Below are 16,672 nucleotides of genomic sequence, written 5' to 3' on the forward strand. Positions count from 1 at the left end.
CGCGCGGGCGGTGGGGGCTAGACGGCCGCAGCCCCCCGAGGCGGAACCCGGCTTCCTACGGACCCGCCGCTGGATCCAGAAGCCCAGCCCCAAGGCCGAAGTTGGGCACTCGCGCCAAGCTGCCCCACCTGCCTGGGCCCCACTCACCGCGGGTCCCACGGGCGCCACCGCCCTCACCGCACGGCTGCCGCTGCCCGCGCTCCGGGCCGCCCGGGCATCCCCGGGCGCTGCTCCTGCTCGGCCGGGCCCGCGGGCGCGGGACGGGCTCAGGGCGCTGCCCGCACGGCCACGGCCCGCTCGCGTGCGCTCCCAGCCGCTCGGGGTCCGGTTCTCCTCCCGGGCCGGGCGGGCGGCGGCGGCGGCGGTGGCGGCTCGGGCTCCTCCCTCCGGCCGAGGCGGGGAGTGGGGAGGGAAGCGGGAGGCGAGGCGGGAGCTTCCTGGAGGGGCGCGCGCCCTCCCACGGGAGGAGCGGGGGCGCTGTCCCGCCCGCTGTCCGCCGCTCCCAGCCCGCGCCCGGCGCGCCCCGGCACTCGGGGCGTCTGGCACCGAGGGGGCCCGAACGCCAGGGTCTGAAGGTTCCAGGCTGGGACCCAGGTGGCTGAGGATCGGAACAACGTGGCTTCGCGCCCTCCCCAGGCCTGCTTCGCCGGAGTCTCTGGCACCTCCGAGTTCCGAGCGCTGTGCGCTCAGGGCCACTGACGCGGGAACAGAGGGGTGGCCTCAGCCCGGGCCTGCGGGGCCCCAGGGCCACTCGGACCCCCAGCGCGGATGGGAGCGGCGCTGCGCCCTCGGGGCAACACCCAAGGCTGGGTTCTGGGATGTATTGGGCAGGATTAGGGCCTCAGTATTTTCTTCCTTTTTTTTTTTTTTTTCTCCAATAGCAAAAGAGCTCGGCATTTTCTTGCCGCCAGAGATTGGAAACATGACATATTTCTCTGACACAGACGATGAGATAAAGACGGATCCGAACGGGGCCTGGGGCTACTCAGACGTGCGGAAAATTAGGCGAGTCTTTAAGGTCTTGGAGCCCAGGCCTCCTTTTCCCTAGAAGAGGCACCAATTCTTAGGACACTTGTCTGTCTATGGGCGCTCAAGCCGCTGGCCGCTCCACGGTGTTTAGGTGCTCTCTGGGCAAGTTCACCACCGGGCATCAGAAGGCTGAGCCTAACGTAATCAGATTCTGGGGTGAGGGAGGGCGGGGCCTTCCAGGGGATCTCAAGGCCATGTCCACAGCCCTTGGCCCTGGGGCTCAAGGACTGGGCAGCTGAGGGTTAACGCCGCGTGCCGAGTGCTTCCATTGTGGCTTTTCGATTCCAGGCAGGTGAGGGTTAATGTGGGAGCCTCACGCTGCAGCGTGTGAGCCTCCCTCCACATCTGAGTCACTGGCACTTTGCAGCCTTAGAGGGGCCGAGACTAAACAGCCCGGGGGCTCTGAGCTTTGTTCTCTGCCTGCTTGTCACCCATCCATCCTTCCTTTCTCTAAGCTCTCCTCACCTTTCTTCCATGGAAGCCATCAAAGCCCTCTGCCCAGCTCTGGGGCAAACCAACCTATCAACCCAACTCCAGCCCCACGTCCTCCAGGAAGCCTTTCCTGATTGCTCAGAATCTGTCTCTTGTCTTTCCAGCGGCAGGAGAGCCAGGCACTGGAATGGACAGTGGTGAACAAAAGCAGACGGTCTCTCTCAAGTTGCTCACCTGTGGGGGCCATGACCAGGACCCAGGCAATCACATCGCCATATGAAATGTGCAAAGGTTGGAGATAGGGTGGCACAGAAGACCCAACTCAGCCATGGGAGTCAGCGAGGCTTCCTTTAAGAGACCTGAAGGATGAGATAGTTGGGCCTGTCAAGGAAGATACTGGATCTCTAGCCAAGGAGGCAAGAGTGCAAAGGCCAGGAGTCACAGCAATTCCACTCCTAGATATGTACCCAGCAGAAATGAAAACATATGGCCACACAAAACTTGTACACAAATGTACATAGCAGCATGATTCATAATAGCCAAAAAGTGGAAACCACCCAAATGTCCATCCACTGATGAATGGAAAAACAAAATGTTGTATATCCACACAACACAGAATATTATTCAGCCATAGAAAGGTGTGAAGTACTGGCCAGTTGTGGTGGCTCACACCTGTAATCCCAGCACTTTGGGAGGCCAAGGCAGGCAATCACTTGAGGTCAGGAATTCGAGACCAGCCTGGCCACCATGGCGAAACTCTGTCTCTACTAAAAATGTAACAATTAGCCAGACGTGGTGGCAAGCACCTGTAATCCCAGCAACTCGTAAGGCAGGAGAATCGCTTGAGCCCAAGAGGCAGTGGTTGCAGCCAAGATTGCACCACTGCACTCCAGCCTGGGTGACAGAGGGAGATTCCATCCCCCCTCCAAAAAAGAAAAAGAAAAAAAGAAAGGTGTGAAGTATTGATACATGCTACAATATGGACAAACTTGGAAAATATTATGCCCAGTGAAAGAAGTCAGTCTCAAAAGACAAATATTATATGGCTCCATTTAGATGAAATGTCCAGAATAGACAAATCCACAAAGAAACAAAGCAGATTTGTGGTTGCCTTGGCCCAGGAGTGGAGAATGGAGAGTGATTGCTATTGGCAAAGGGTTTCTTTGGAAGATGATAAAAAATGTTCTAAAGTTAGATTCTAGGCAGAGTGCAGTCCTACCTGTAATCGCAGCACTTTGGGAGGTTGAGGCAGACAGATTAGTTGAGGCTAGGAGTTCAAGACTAGCCTGAGCAACATAGTGAGACCCCACCATCTCTACCAAAAAAAAAAAAAAATTAGCCAGGTGTGGTGGTACAGGCCTGTAGTCCCAGTTAGGAGGCTGAGGTGGGAAGGTTGCTTAGGAGGTTGAGGCTGTGGTGAGCAGTGATCACACCACTGCACTCCAGCCAGGGTGACAGAACAAGACCCTGTCAAAAAAAAGGTTAGATTATAGTAATGATTGCACAACTGTAGATGTGCTCAAAACCACTGACTTGCATACTTTAAAAGGACAAAGGTCATGGTGTATGGATTATGTCCCAATAAAGCTATCTTTAAAAAAGAAGGCCAGGGATCAGGAGAGCCCCGAGGCAGTTGATTAAGGCCAAGCATCCGTCACAGGTTGATTCTACGTGCTTTATCCTCATTCTACACCCAACACAAGACTGCAAAATGTTAAACGAAGTCTTTCCCTGCCCAGGTGGAGGCCTCTCGGTGCACAGTGGGAGGGCCTACAGGCCCCGAAATAGACCCATGTCAGGGTATGTGTGTCAACACCTGCCATCGGGGTGTTTATTTTCACAGTCCAAGCTGTTTGGAAAAACGAATCAGAATACCCAGGTTTGCCTGTGCACATCAGTGTGCTTGTGAATGAAAGACACATTGAAGGAGCTCCAGCTGTTTAGGGATCTGGCTGGGCCAGGGGTGTGTGAGGGGTGGGGGAGGGAGGGTGTTCCAGTTATTTATGTTGCATCGCAGATCACCCCAAAACTTATCCCTCACACTCTCGGGGTCCTCAGGGCTCATCAAGGGCAGGTCTTGTGCAGCGTTTCCCATACAGTTGCAGTCAGATCATGGTGGTGGCTGAAATTGTCTAGAAGGCTTTCTTGAACATATGGCCGGCACTGGACGCTGGAACCTCAGCTGGAATTGTCAGCTGGAACACCTACGTGTGACCATTCCTTGTAGCCTGGCTTCCTAGTGGCATGGCACAGGGTTCCATGAGTGAGCATTTGCACAGAAGCAAGTGGAAGCGTTATCGTCTGTTTCAGCCCTTGCCTTGGGAGTCACATAATGTCACTTCTGTTGTAGTCACAGAGGGGTGTCACCGTCACATAGTAGGAAGAGCATGTGGGATGGAAGGTAGCGTGATGGCTGTCTTTAGAAAATAGCATCTGCCACAGGGGGTTGATACGGAAACATATCAGGATCCTTGAGGGATCCCCTCAAGGATCTCCTGGTTAGAGGCAGGTGTGGCTGACTCCAGTGTCAAACCTCAGGCATGGAGTCATGGCCATAAGTTTGAATCCCAGCTGCTCAGAGGCTCCCTGGGTGAAATCACTCAATCCTCTGGGCCTCGCTCTCCTTCTCTGTAAAATAGGATAGACAGTATTTGTTTTATGGGATGGTTGTGAGAATCCAATGAGACAGGATTCAGTGAGATTGTAACGTGCCAGGCAAGTGTAGACACCAGGGCTGGTGTATAATTGCTATTTTTTTTGAGATGGAGTCTCTCTGTGTCGCCCAGGCTGAAGTGCAGTGGCACGATCTCAGCTCACTGCAAGCTCTGCCTCCTGGGTTCACACCATTCTCCTGCCTCAGCCTCCTGAGTAGCTGGGACTACAGGCGCCCGCCACCACACCTGGCTAATTTTTTGTATATTTAGTAGAGATGGGGTTTCACTGTGTTGGCCAGGATGGTCTCGATCTCCTGACCTCGTGATCCGCCCGCCTCAGCCTCCCAAAGTGCTGGGATTACAGGTGTGAGCCACCGCACCCGGCCATATAATTGCTATTTTTTAAGTTCCAGGGTTGTGGTCACTCTGATGCAAGGACGGTCCCTTTCTAGGATCAGGATATCCGGACCTCTCCAGCCCTTCCAGACAGTCCCAGACACCTCCCTCAGCTCTCACCCTGTGCTGGAGTATGTGTGGGTGTGTGTGTGTGGGGCCGGTAGGTGGAGGACTAAGGGTCCCGTGAGGACCACTGATGCCTCTGGCCCCAGGCTCCTAACCCAGGGGACCCCAGTTGGCCTTTCTTCCCCAGGGAAAGCTCCTCTACCATTCCCTCCTTCCCAGGGCAAAGGTCTCTTTCTGGGCAGCTAGGGCAGGGTTGGGGTGTGTATGGGATGAGCCACCAGGTGTGGCTTCCAAGGGCCAAGGGGAGGGTTCTTCACTGGGGTGACTGGGAGGCAGGACAAAGACCAGCAGTCCCTGGAACTTCCTGAGCCTTGCCCCGGGATGAGATGATCTTTACCAAACCAGCCACTGAACGGTCTTTCCTGGAAGCTCTGGATGTGCCCAGAGTGCATGTCCTTCTCTAGTGGGGCCGCAGGTCCTCAGGCCTAGCTTTGGCCATGAAGTGTAGGGTTGGGGGCAGAAGCAGAGCCCAAGAAGGGTACACGGTCCTCCTGCCTTCCTGAGGGCCCCTCTCTCTCCAGGGAGCACACAGACATGCAGGCCAGTTAAATCTCCAGCCCAGGACCACCCCAAGGTCACCCTTTCCTTTTGTTCCAGAGTTGGAGTCAGAGCCCCACTAAATACTCACTGTGTGACCTTAGGCAAGTCATGTTCTCTCTCTGCGTCTTGGTTTCCTCATTTGTGAAACAGAGGAGGTGGTTGCTGGGATTGTTGGGCCTAGAGTATATCACAGATGGTGATGCTCTACAGAGATAACCAGGTAGGGCAGGTGGCTGAGGATCCAGAGCTCTCCCCAAGGGAGTGCAGAAATGAGCCATAAGGGTCATCTTTGCAGCCGAAGAACATAGGTCCTCATGCCTAACCTCCTTTTGCTCATCCCCTTACTATACAGATGAGAAAACTGGGGTAGCCCCTGTGGGTGTCACAGGAGTGACCCGGGTTTAATTCCTGGTGCCACCAGTTACCAGCTTTGTACCTTTAGAAAAGTTAGGAAAAGTCTCTGGAGTTAGTGTCCCTCTCTGGAGAGGGAGGGTCATGGGATCCTCAGGACAAAATAAGGGGTACAGGTGCAAAGGCTTGCCCAGCCTCTCCAAGAGATGGCATACTCCAGACCAGTGGGTCTCCACTGCAGCTGCACACTAGAATCACTCAGGGAGCTTTCTAAATACTCTTTTTTTCCCCCAAGACAGAGTCTTGCTCTGTCCTCCAGGCTGGAATGCAGTGGCATGATCTTGGCTCACTGCAGCCTCCACCTCCTGGACTCAAGTGATCCTCCTACTTCAGCACCCCACCCCACTCCCCATACCCCGAGTAGCTGGGACTACAGGTGCACGTCACCATGTCTGGCTAATTTTTGTGTGTGTGTTTTATTTTATTTTATTATTTTATTTTGTAGAGACAAGGTTTCACCATTTTGCCCAGGCTGGTCTCAAACTCCTGAGTTCAAGTGATCCTCCTGCCTCAGCCTCCCAAAGTGCTGGGATTATAAGTGTGAGCCACTGCACTCAGCCCAAATACTCCTTTTAAAAATAGTGAGTTTTAAAAGCTTCCCAGGTGATTCTAATGTGCAGTCAGGCTTGCGATCCTCTCATCTACAGTCTTCTAAGCTAAGTATGGCCCAGCAACACGGCCATCACTTGGAGGCTTCTTAGGAATGCAGAATCTCAGGCCCTGCCCCAGACTTGCTGAACCAGAATCTGCATGGTGACAAGATCCTGACACCCTTACAATTTCTATAACTGCAGTTTTACAGCTTGGGAACCACTGGCTGGACAGGTGTGTGTCTTTAGCGGAAGGATAGAGGAGGCAATTTGACAGCACCTGAGGCGTGTGAAGGAAGTGAAAGGGGAGTCTGTGACTCCCATCAGAAAGATGGACATTCAGACACAATGGTCTTTGGGGACTTGTGGGGAAGAGTGGGAGAGGGGTGAGGGATAAAAGATTACAAATATGGCCGGGCGCGGAGGCTCACGCCTGTAATCCCAGCACTTTGGGAGGCTGAGGTGGGCAGATCACGAGGTCAGGAGATTGAGACCATCCTGGCTAACATGGTGAAACCCTGTCTCTACTAAAAATACAAAAAAATTAGCCAGGCGTGGTGGCGGGCGCCTGTAATCCCAGCTCCTTGGGAGGCTGAGGCGGGAGAATGGTGTGAACCCGGGAGGTGGAGCTGGCAGTGAGCCGAGATCGCGACACTGCACTCCAGCCTGGGTGAGAGTGCGAGAGTGCAAGACTCCGTCTTAAAAAATAAATTAAAAAAAAAAAAAAGATTACAAATATGGTGTAGTGTATACTGCTTGGGCACTGGGTGCACCAAAATCTCACGAATCACCACTAAAGAACTTACTCATATAACCAAACACCACCTGTATCCCAATAACTTAAGGAAAAATAAAATAATAATGATAAATAAAAATAAAAAAGAAAGATGAACATTCAATTTGTACAATTATAAGATGGAGGCTGAGAGACAAAGTAGCAAAAGGAGATTTTCCCAGTCTTGCAGATAGACACGGGTACTTACCAGCCTGATCGCATTCTCAGTGCGAGGGCTCACACGCAGAGATGGGGAGCTTCCATTGGATCATCCTGCTTGACACCCCATAACCTTGCTTTTCTTTGAATTTTATTTGTTTTCATGTATATATTTAAACTGAGCCTACTTTGGGGAAGAAGGGGGCAGGGAGGTTATACTCTATCCGTATTGGATAGAAAAACAGGCCGGGTATGGTGGCTCATGCCTGTAATCCCAGCACTTTGGGAGGCCAAGGCAGGTGGATCACTTGAGGTCAGGAGTTCCAGACCAGCCTGACCAACATAGTGAAACTCCATCTGTACTAAAAATACAAAAATTAGCCAGGCGTGGTGGCGAACATCTGTAATCCCAGCTACTTGGGAGGCTGAGGTGGGAGAATTGCTTGAACCCAGGAGGTGGAGTTGCAGTGGGCCCAAATTGCAGCACTGCACTCCAGCCTGGGTGACAGAGCGAGACTCCGTCTCAAAAACAAAAACAAAAACAAAAACAAGACAAGCAAACAAACGAAAAACCAGTTAAGACCTCCAAGCAGGCAGGTGGCAAGAGAGGAAGTTTTGCAAGACAGGAAGTTTCTTAATAAAATGAACAAGGTGATTTCACACCAACTTGATGTAGGCCCAGCCAGCTCTGCAGTGCCGGCAATACTGTGGTTTATTTCAGGGAAGCTGCTGAAAGTTTCTTGGAGTGTAGAATTTGGGCAGATATGAAGGGGGAAAAAGCAGAAGAGAAAAGTAAAATGGCTATGCAGCAAATGAAAATAGTGTCCTTGAGCTCCGGGGTCCCCTGTCCCCCATGGCCAGGTGCCTCTGGTTGGTACCCTCTGCTCCTTCCTCAGCCTTGGCTCCCCTGCCAAGCCATTTCCAGGCTTTGAGGGACTCATCCTTCATTCTTGGGCAAGGAGGGGAGGAAATGCAACCCCTGTAGTGTGAAGGTGATCTTGGGCACACTGAAGGCCAAGGTCAACTTGGCATCATGTCCCAGGAAAGGGAGACAGAATTTCGGGCCCAGGATTGCCTGGTAAACTTCTTGGATCCTCTTCCTGCCTACTTTCTCCCCCATGACCAGGCAGACGGGCCCATTTGCTGCTAGGTGTGCCCTGACCGTGGCCCGGTAAGGGTGGCCCTGTGTGAGGTATGGGTGCTTGGCACTCGGCCGGAGGACTTTCTCCTCATGCTTGGAGGGGTTCGGGAACAACCTGGAGGGCTGCAAAGGTCAAGGCCAAGCCATCCAGGTGAGCCACTGGTAGGCGGGGACATCCCAAGCTACTAGGCCAGGTGGGAACAGGCCCTAGCATCACCTCCTAACTTCCTTCTGGGTCCCACAGTGAAGGAAGTTGTCGCATGAATCGCCGGTGGGCTAGCCTGCCCTCCAGTGGTGCTCAGCTGTAACTGCACCCTCCCGACCTGTTTTTTCACAATGAGGTGGGAGGCTCCCCCTAAATCAACTTGTTTTAACTACAGGAGGGAGAGAGGATGCTGATCTGTCATTTGGGGCATCTCTTCACGTCGTATGATATTTGGCTATAAAAAGAGAGGAGAACTAGGATGGAACCAGTACTTACCTTTTTTTTTTTTTTGCCAGTAACTTTCTTCGTCTTGCTTTCCTGACTTCTCCAGCAGTCTTGATGTGTGTGTGTGTGTGTGTGTGTGTGTGTGTGTGTGTGTGTGTGTGTGTGTGTGTTTGTTGCGGGGTGGCTGCTAACCCACGTACCTCATAGACAGGTAGCAAAGGGTTAAGTCACCTTCTGTTCCATGCCTGTCTGACTTCCAAAGCCATGTTCCTCTGGTACAACATCCCCATGCAAACTCTCCAGGCCAGGGTCAAAGAACAGCAAAAAGTGGGGTCAGGTGGGGTGTCAAGACAATGGGGAGCGGTGAGGACTGCAGCAAGCTGAGGGATGTGTGTGCATCTAAAAAGCACAGTCATGTGACTCTTTAGTGGGAGTGCTGGATTAGCACTTAAAAGCAGCCAGAATCTGAATTTTTTTTTTTTTTTTTTGAGACGGAGTCTCGCTCTGTCGCCCAGGCTGGAGTGCAGTGGCGCGATCTCGGCTCACTGCAAGCTCCGCCTCCCGGGTTCACGCCATTCTCCCGCCTCAGCCTCCGAGTAGCTGGGACTACAGGCGCCCGCCACCTCGCCCGGCTAGTTTTTTGTATTTTTAGTAGAGACGGGGTTTCACCATGTTAGCCAGGATGGTCTCGATCTCCTGACCTCGTGATCCACCCGCCTCGGCCTCCCAAAGTGCTGGGATTACAGGCTTGAGCCACCGCGCCCGGCAGAATCTGAATTTTTATGTAAAATTCCCAATTTTAAATACTGACAATGAGTTCAGAAAGTAGTTTCAATGTTATGCAAGTCAAACAAAAAATGCTTTTAACATGCTGAGCTTCCATAACACCCTCATGTTGCAGGCGAGGTCTGGAGAGAGGAGGTAACTTGCCCATGACCACATGACTAGAGAAAAGGTCTGAGCTGGGAACCCATGTCTCCTGACTCCCAGGCCAGTGCTCCACTCAACACACCTCTCTGTTGTCTGCACTGCTGTCCAGTCCCCAGGGCAGGGGGTGAACCACTTCTGACTTCAGTGGAGTAGCAGGAAACATCGGACTCAGGCTAGAGGTGGAAGACCATCACGTTTATTGATCAAACTTGGCTTCGAGTGTGACAGAACCATTCTTGGTTCTCCTTGGAAGTAACAAGAACACTGGGTAACATGTGAAGTGCCTGGAGGCTCACCTGAATCCCACCAAGGTAATAGCTGGACCCACTAGCCTAGCCTATTGTCTTGGCAGTGCCCCCCACCCAGTACTGTTAGACCTGGCTTTGTCCCTTACACGGGACAGACTGGGCTTCTCCACTCCCAAGGCCAGGCTGGCCCTACCTCCACCTGTCCTTGGAAGCTAGTATGTAAGTAAGGGAGAGGTCATCAAGTTTACAGATGGGTAGGCTGAGGAATGAGGCAGGAGGGGACTTCATGGCTAAGTCCCCAGCTTGTCCCAGAGTCCTGGCCCTTGGGCTTCTGGACTGGTCAGTGCATGGACACTCTCCCCTCCCAGCTCGCACAGAAGACTTTTCCTGACCTAGCTGCTCCACACATGCAGTCTATAAATATGTCTGCTTCAAAAATTAATAAATTAGATCTTGGGCCAGCCTGAGGTCATCTGGCCAGCCACGAGTCCTGTGGCATGGACATTTGTCATGTGTCCTATATGGATCCACAATCATGTATCCTGCCACTTGGGATGCCAGGACCCATGCCATTGAACATGCATCACACGGAGTTTCATGTAACACCACATGTCAAGGGGTCATGCTGCCTCATACAACCTTACGTGTCATGCATTATCATGACACCCTCATTGTGTGCCGCATGTCCCCAATTGATCACACATATTACATGTAAAGCAGGATACTCCTTTGGCCAGATCCGGCTTCTCGTTCCCAGAAAAGTTCTCCCTGAGGACTGCAGCAGGACACACGTATCCTTCCTCCTGGGTGGAGTGCAGAGCACCCTGCTGAGGCTCTTTTCTCCTGAGTCATTTATCCCAGTGGGTGAAGGGTGGATCACTTGGGTGCATCACTTGGCTGGATTCCAAAGGTCTTGAGGGGGCCATCAAGTACCCCAAGGGGCCTGGGACTGGTTGTCAAAGAAGGCGAAGTCCAGCCTGGGCTCCTGGCTCTTCAGGCGCTGGGCCATGTCACAGGGAATGGGGTTATTCCAGAGGCTGTGGGGCACAGATATAGGCACTCGTTCATCCTCCCATCTCTGTCCTTTGTCCTATCTGCAGATTGGGAGGCTGAGGCCCAAAAAGGTAGAGCTGTGCCCAGAGTTACCTGGCAGAGGCAGGAGTTAGACCAGCTGACCTAGGGAGAGGGTGTCCTCTACACCTGCCTCCTGAGTTCTCCAACTCAACCTTCCTCCCTGGGAGATAGTGATGCCAGCTAAGACCTCATATGACACATTTGTGCAAATAAGGAAAAGGCCCTCTTTCTTCAAGATGTTTTACTGCCATCTGTCTGAAATTGTCATAATATATGATTTTGGTAGAACGAGTCACTTTACTCTCATCTGCTAGAAATCCAGCAGGTTGACAATGTGAATGGTGCCTCTTAGGTTTAATGCTCTCATGCAGTGCACAACCTATACAACTGTATGTGATGACTCTGATTATAGTTACTATTTTAAGTGCTTACCATGTGCCAGGCATTGGGTTCAGTGCTTTATATGCTCGTTTAGTCCTTACAACTCTCTGAGGTAGATACCATCAGTATCCCCATTTCATAGATGAGAAAATTGGGGTTCAGAGAGGGTGAGTTACGGCTACAAAGTTACAAAATTGGCAAGTGGCAGAGCTGGGATTTGATCCAAGTCTGCTTGCTGCCAAATTCTTGGTGGAGTGGTCCAAGTCTCCTTTGATAATCCCCAACCCAGGCCCTGCCGCCTCCCTCCAGGGAGTCCCATTAGATCTGGGGGTTGGTGTAGCCTCCCACCCACCATCCCTGCCCCTGCAGGCCTCTGTTACCGGATGACTTGGATGCTAGACCCCTGGGCCAGTCCTTCAGCCAGGAGCCAGGCCCCAAAAGCTGTGATCTGATTCTTCTCCAGGCTTCCCAGTGGACGGAGAGGGGAGGGGAAAGAGAGACACGGTCATGAGAATGGGTGTGAGGGTTTCCCAGGTCCCTTCCTCAGGCCAAGGTGGGGGGACACAGTCTCCCACACTACCTTCTCAGAGAACCCAAAAGACAACAGGGACTTGTGGTGGGTGCAGCAGGAAGGCTGAAGGCTAGAACCCAGGGGGAACTAAGCCTGGCAGGGGCTTGGAACAGACCAGAGTGTGCAACTCAAGGAAGGGCTTTCTGGGAGGTGGGGGACTGACCCCGGTGGCCTCTTGGTGTTCCCGGGAGGTAGGTCCCCCTTCAGCCCACCCCATTCCTCCCCGGCCCCTCATACTCCACTCTCTTCAGCCGGCCCATCTGCGGCAGAACCTGGGCCAGCTCGGCAGCCGCCTCATCCCCGAGGAGATTCCAGGACAGCCTGCAGGGTAGGGGTCCCAAAGTCAGCGGCAGGAGAGCAAGGAGGTCGAGGGGCGGAGACAAGGCAGTGAGTGGGGAGAGCAGGGGGCCAATCGTGGGGGCAAGGGTTTTCAAGAGAGGCCACCTGATAGGGTGCTTGTGTGTCCTCCCCTGAAGACGCCAGGGTGCAGGTTACCTTCCTCCCTGCTCCCCTCCCCGTCAAGTTTGGATCATGACGTTCACATGATGTTGCCATTTTTGCCACACACATGCACCTCCTGTATTTAGGATGCATCATATTTTTCTTTAAATCGGCCCCCTCTTTTTTCTTACTTTAAAAAATTCATCTTGGCTGGGCGTGGTGGCTCACGCCTGTAATCCCAGCACTTTGGGAGGCCAAGGCGGTTGGATCACCTGAGGTCAGGAGTTTGAGACAAGCCTAACCAACATGGTGAAATCCTGTCTCTACTAAAAAGACAAAAATTAGCTGGGTGTGGTGGTGGGCACTTGTAATCCCAGCTACTCGGGAGGCTGAGGCAGGAGAATCTCTTGAACCCGGCAGGTGGAGGTTGCAGTGAGCCGAGATTGCACCACTGCACTCCAGCCTGGGCAACAGAGGGAGACCCTGTCTCAAAAAATAAATAAATAAATAAATAAAATTAATCTTAAAAGGAAACATTTATTACTACTATCAATGGAAAACTTGTGTTACAGACCCCATATAGAAGGTAGTTACAAAAATAAATATAGTACAAACAATGGTATTAACTTCTAGTTGGAACATATGCCCTTCCTAAGATGTTGGGTTTTTAACCCTTTTGGTTAAAAAGGGAGAATCCTGTGTTAGGTGTTAAAGATAAATTAGCACTGATCTGAGACTTTCTCTTTGGTGTAATGAGAAGGGTTAAGATCTTTAGGATGCAAACTAAAATAATCTTGTAATCACTTGTGTCCTGTTCTTCAGGAAACAGCTGTGTCCTCCATACCATGGTTAGGGTCCCAGGCTAGTCCTAGAATTCTAGTTTACCCATGAGGCAGCACTGCAAGGCCCCAAGGTCTGGGGGATTCTGATTGCTAAGACACAACCAAGCACAGCCAGCCAGCCAGCAGGTCTGGGAGTGGCTTTCTTCTGCCTTTAGCCACTGTTCACTACCAACTGTGGTTCATAAATGGAGGTTTCATCAAGCAGACAAGGTGGTCTATCCAACTGCCTCCCAAAAGAAAGGTTGGACCAAAAACCTTCAGAGACCACCTGGCCCACCTCCCCTCCCACCACTCTGCAAATAGGGAAAAAGGCAGGAGAAGGTAAACTGTTTTACCCAACATCACCTGCAGCTCCCGTGTTAAAATGTCTTTGAGAGGATGTCTGAGCAAGAATGATCTTCCCCATTTACAAATGGGAGGACTGGCCAGAGAGGATGGGAGCAGCTCCAGGCCACACAGCAGGCTGGGGCTGACTCCCCCCACCCCTCCCCACTTTTCCTTTTCCCAGCCAGCTCAGGACTCTTCCAATCACTCACAAGATTACTTCCAGGGCAGGGCAGCGCGTGAAGCTGGAGGTGAGGAGCTTGATGGTCTGGTTGTCAATCTTACAGGAAACCAGGCTGGGGATGGAGAAGGGCGTGGGGTGGGATGGGGGGTGTTTGAGTCAGGGGATCTAGCAGGTCCTGTCTCCCGCTATCAGCACAGGAGGGAGCAGAGCCGCCAGGGTCTGGGGTAAGCTAGGAGTTTTGGGAAAGCCTTCCTTTCTCGAGCCAGGCCCCTGCCATCCCTGGGGCTTCTATCACTTCGAAGGCCTCCCCAGGTGTTAGGCTCAGAGAAGAGCAGCCCTCAGCCTACTGCTGGTCCCCCCAGGCAGGCAGGGGCGGCTACTTACTCTATCTGTCTGAGCAGCGGGAGCTCCTTGCAGAAACGCAGGACCCCACCGGCCAGGTTGTTTTCCGCCAAGCTGCAGGGTAGGGGAGATACCTGTGAGAGGAACCCCCCACCCGCCCAGGACTGTCCCCGCACCTGGGCCGGGCAGCCCCTACTTACCTGATCTCTTCCAAATGGGGGGATCCATCCAGGGCCTGGGTCAGGCTCAGGGCCCCACCTGGGCCCAGATGGCTGAACGGCAGGCTGGGGAAAGAGGAGAGGGTGAGAGGAGCCTGTGGGGACTGGGGACCTTTTCAGAGCCCCCCACCCTCAGCCTCGTCTCAGGCCACAGCACCAGCCCGTAGACAGTCTCTGGCTAATTCCACATCCACACAGGACCTGGGTGGGTATCAAGGAGCCTGGCTTTGGGGTCTGAGATCCCAAATTCAACACCCAGGTCCTTCACGTAGGAGTAAGGAAAATTCTCCACACCTCTCCTGGCCTTCATTCCCTGGCCTGGAAAAGGGAGCACGTATAAGTCTCAGCACCGGCCAGGCTCGCTGGCTCACTCCTGTAATCCCAGCACTTTTGAAGGCTGGGGTGGGTGGATCACTTGAGGCCAGGAGTTCAAGACCAGCCTGGGCAACATGGTGAAACCCCGTCTCTACTAAAATACAAAAATTAGCCGGGCATGCTGGCGCATGCCTGTAATCCCAGCTACTCTGGAAGCTGAGGTACAAGAATTGCTTGAACCCGGGAGGTGGCGGTTGCAGTGAGCCAAGGTTGCACCACTGCACTCCAGCCTGGGTGACAGAGAGAGACTCCATCTCAAAAAAAAAAAAAAAAAGTCCCAGCCCTCTGGGGCTGCCATGAGGCCAAGGACTTCAGCTGTGAAGTGCTGAGGCCGCGTTGCTTGGTGCTGTGCTCCCGCGAAGCCCTCTGCTAGGATTTCTCATTCACCCTCAGGGACCCGCTTACAGGGCGCACTGAGCTGGGATCATTGTACTTCTTTTGCATGTGAAGAAACTGAGGCTGAGAAGGGGCAGGGTTTTGGCCAAGGGCAGGCAGGGGCCCGTGGCAGAGCCAGGACTAGGCTGGGCCTCCTGATTTTCTTGCTGCAGACATCAGAGGCAGGGAAGGAACAGGCATGTGGGTACATGCCACAGCTTGACTTGGGGCAGGGCAGCTCAACTGATGGGGGCCTGGACCCCCCCCCCCACTGCTCCCGGGGACCCTCCTCCCCGCCAGAACTGCATGGTGTGGGCAGGGGGCCACTCACTGCAGGACTCTCAGGTGCTGAGGCAGCTCCCGAGCCAGCCCCAGGGCTGTGGGATCCCCCAGGGCATTGCAGCCAAGCCTAGAAGAGGAGAGGAATGAGCACTGAGTGCTGGGCCGGCCCACTCGGGACCCCCGCCCTGCCCTGTGCCCACTGCAGGAGAGGAGGCCAGGTGGGCCTGGGGGGCACAGAGGGCAGAGGCTACCTGGGCAAACACTCACATCAGCTCCTCCAGGTGCCTGCAAAGAATGAGAGACTCCGCCAACTGCATTCCCCCGGCTGGGCTGATGCTATTCACTGAGAGGCTGTGGGAGGGGGGCAGCCATCAGATCCTCTGACGCTCCCTCTCCCCGACACCCCAGCACGTCTGCTGGGGCTGCCAGTCCTGCTTCAGGGAGCCTAAGAGACAACCCCCCGACACCACACACCTACCCAGACAATGAGGCAGAAAGGCCCAGAGAAGAGCAGGGGCTGGGGTGGCTTAAGGTCCTACAGTGAGGGCCAGGAGGTCACCAAGCCCCACTGCCTGGACACTGAGGTTGGCGCAGGGGAGATTTTACCATGCTGGCCTGAGCTAGGGGCCAGTATCTCCTAGGACCATGGTGTGACCCCTGTGGCCCTCCTCTGTAGGGCTGGCCACTCACTCTATCTTCCTGAGCTCTGGCAGCCCGGGCAGGATGGTAGCTAAGTGCTGGACACCGGCGTCTCCAATCTGGTTGTGGCTCAAGCTTGGGGGAGAGAACAGCTTCATCAGCCTTCCACCATTTCATCTTGTCCACACCCCACTCCCAGAAAAAGAAGGGGAGGCTGAAGTCCCAGGAAGGGCCTTGGCTCACACAGAGAACCCCATCACCCCATGTTGAGTGACAGCTCCTAACTCTTGGCTTCTGTTTAGGATGTTCTCCCCGTTGTCTGACCTAAATCCCTCTTGCTGCAATTGACACTCTCACATCCTGTCTTTGGGTCCCCCAAGGTTCTAGGCCCCAGGTTGTTTACACAGTGTAGAAGTGGGTGAAGGAGATGAGATGAAGAAGCAAAGGGCGTGCTCAGGTAGCCCCTTGTCCTTGTCATCTTTCCCTGCCAAAATTGCCTGGGTCTGGGGGCAGGATGGGCAACTCACTCCAGCTCCTCCAGGCTGGTGGCAGCCCTGAGAGCCTCAGAAAGGTGGCAGCAACCGACATCACCGATACTGTTCCTCTTCAGTCTGGAAAAGCAGGGAATAGACCAAGAGACTTTCAGTAGCTTAAAGGCCTTTGCAGGTACTGTGCTAAGAACTCTACAGTTTGCAAAGCCTTACACACCCAGGAACTCATATGCTAGCAGCAAAACTTCTGGGGGTCTTGGCAGGTGGGCGGT

General features: G+C 53.5%; 3 protein-coding genes across 6 annotated transcripts in view; all 3 read right to left on the bottom strand.

Annotated features, from left to right (window-relative positions):
• CPNE2 (copine 2) overlaps positions 1-388 on the bottom strand; it is a 54,330-nt gene extending 53,942 nt beyond the window's left edge. Inside the window, exon 1 of the mRNA XM_050772991.1 lies at positions 148-388. The gene's annotated coding sequence lies outside the window, so the exon portion shown is untranslated. The remainder of the gene's footprint in view (positions 1-147) is intronic.
• The window catches only part of CX3CL1 (C-X3-C motif chemokine ligand 1), a 338,913-nt gene that overhangs the window by 280,966 nt on the left and 41,275 nt on the right, over positions 1-16,672 (bottom strand). The gene's annotated exons all lie outside the window — the stretch shown is intronic.
• The window catches only part of NLRC5 (NLR family CARD domain containing 5), a 92,901-nt gene continuing 86,022 nt past the window's right edge, over positions 9,794-16,672 (bottom strand). For all 4 annotated transcript variants that reach the window (XM_050772866.1, XM_050772864.1, XM_050772865.1 and 1 more), the window contains 10 exons: positions 16,437-16,520; positions 15,961-16,044; positions 15,538-15,621; positions 15,320-15,397; positions 14,221-14,304; positions 14,063-14,134; positions 13,707-13,790; positions 12,125-12,208; positions 11,697-11,780; positions 9,794-10,898 (listed from right to left, as the gene is read on the bottom strand). In XM_050772866.1, the coding sequence (XP_050628823.1) occupies positions 10,787-10,898; positions 11,697-11,780; positions 12,125-12,208; positions 13,707-13,790; positions 14,063-14,134; positions 14,221-14,304; positions 15,320-15,397; positions 15,538-15,621; positions 15,961-16,044; positions 16,437-16,520 (850 nt within the window). In that variant the 3' untranslated portion in view covers positions 9,794-10,786. The remainder of the gene's footprint in view (positions 10,899-11,696; positions 11,781-12,124; positions 12,209-13,706; positions 13,791-14,062; positions 14,135-14,220; positions 14,305-15,319; positions 15,398-15,537; positions 15,622-15,960; positions 16,045-16,436; positions 16,521-16,672) is intronic.

This window comes from Macaca thibetana, chromosome 20, assembly GCF_024542745.1.
Source record: "Macaca thibetana thibetana isolate TM-01 chromosome 20, ASM2454274v1, whole genome shotgun sequence".
In the NCBI taxonomy this organism is placed as follows: domain Eukaryota; kingdom Metazoa; phylum Chordata; class Mammalia; order Primates; family Cercopithecidae; genus Macaca; species Macaca thibetana.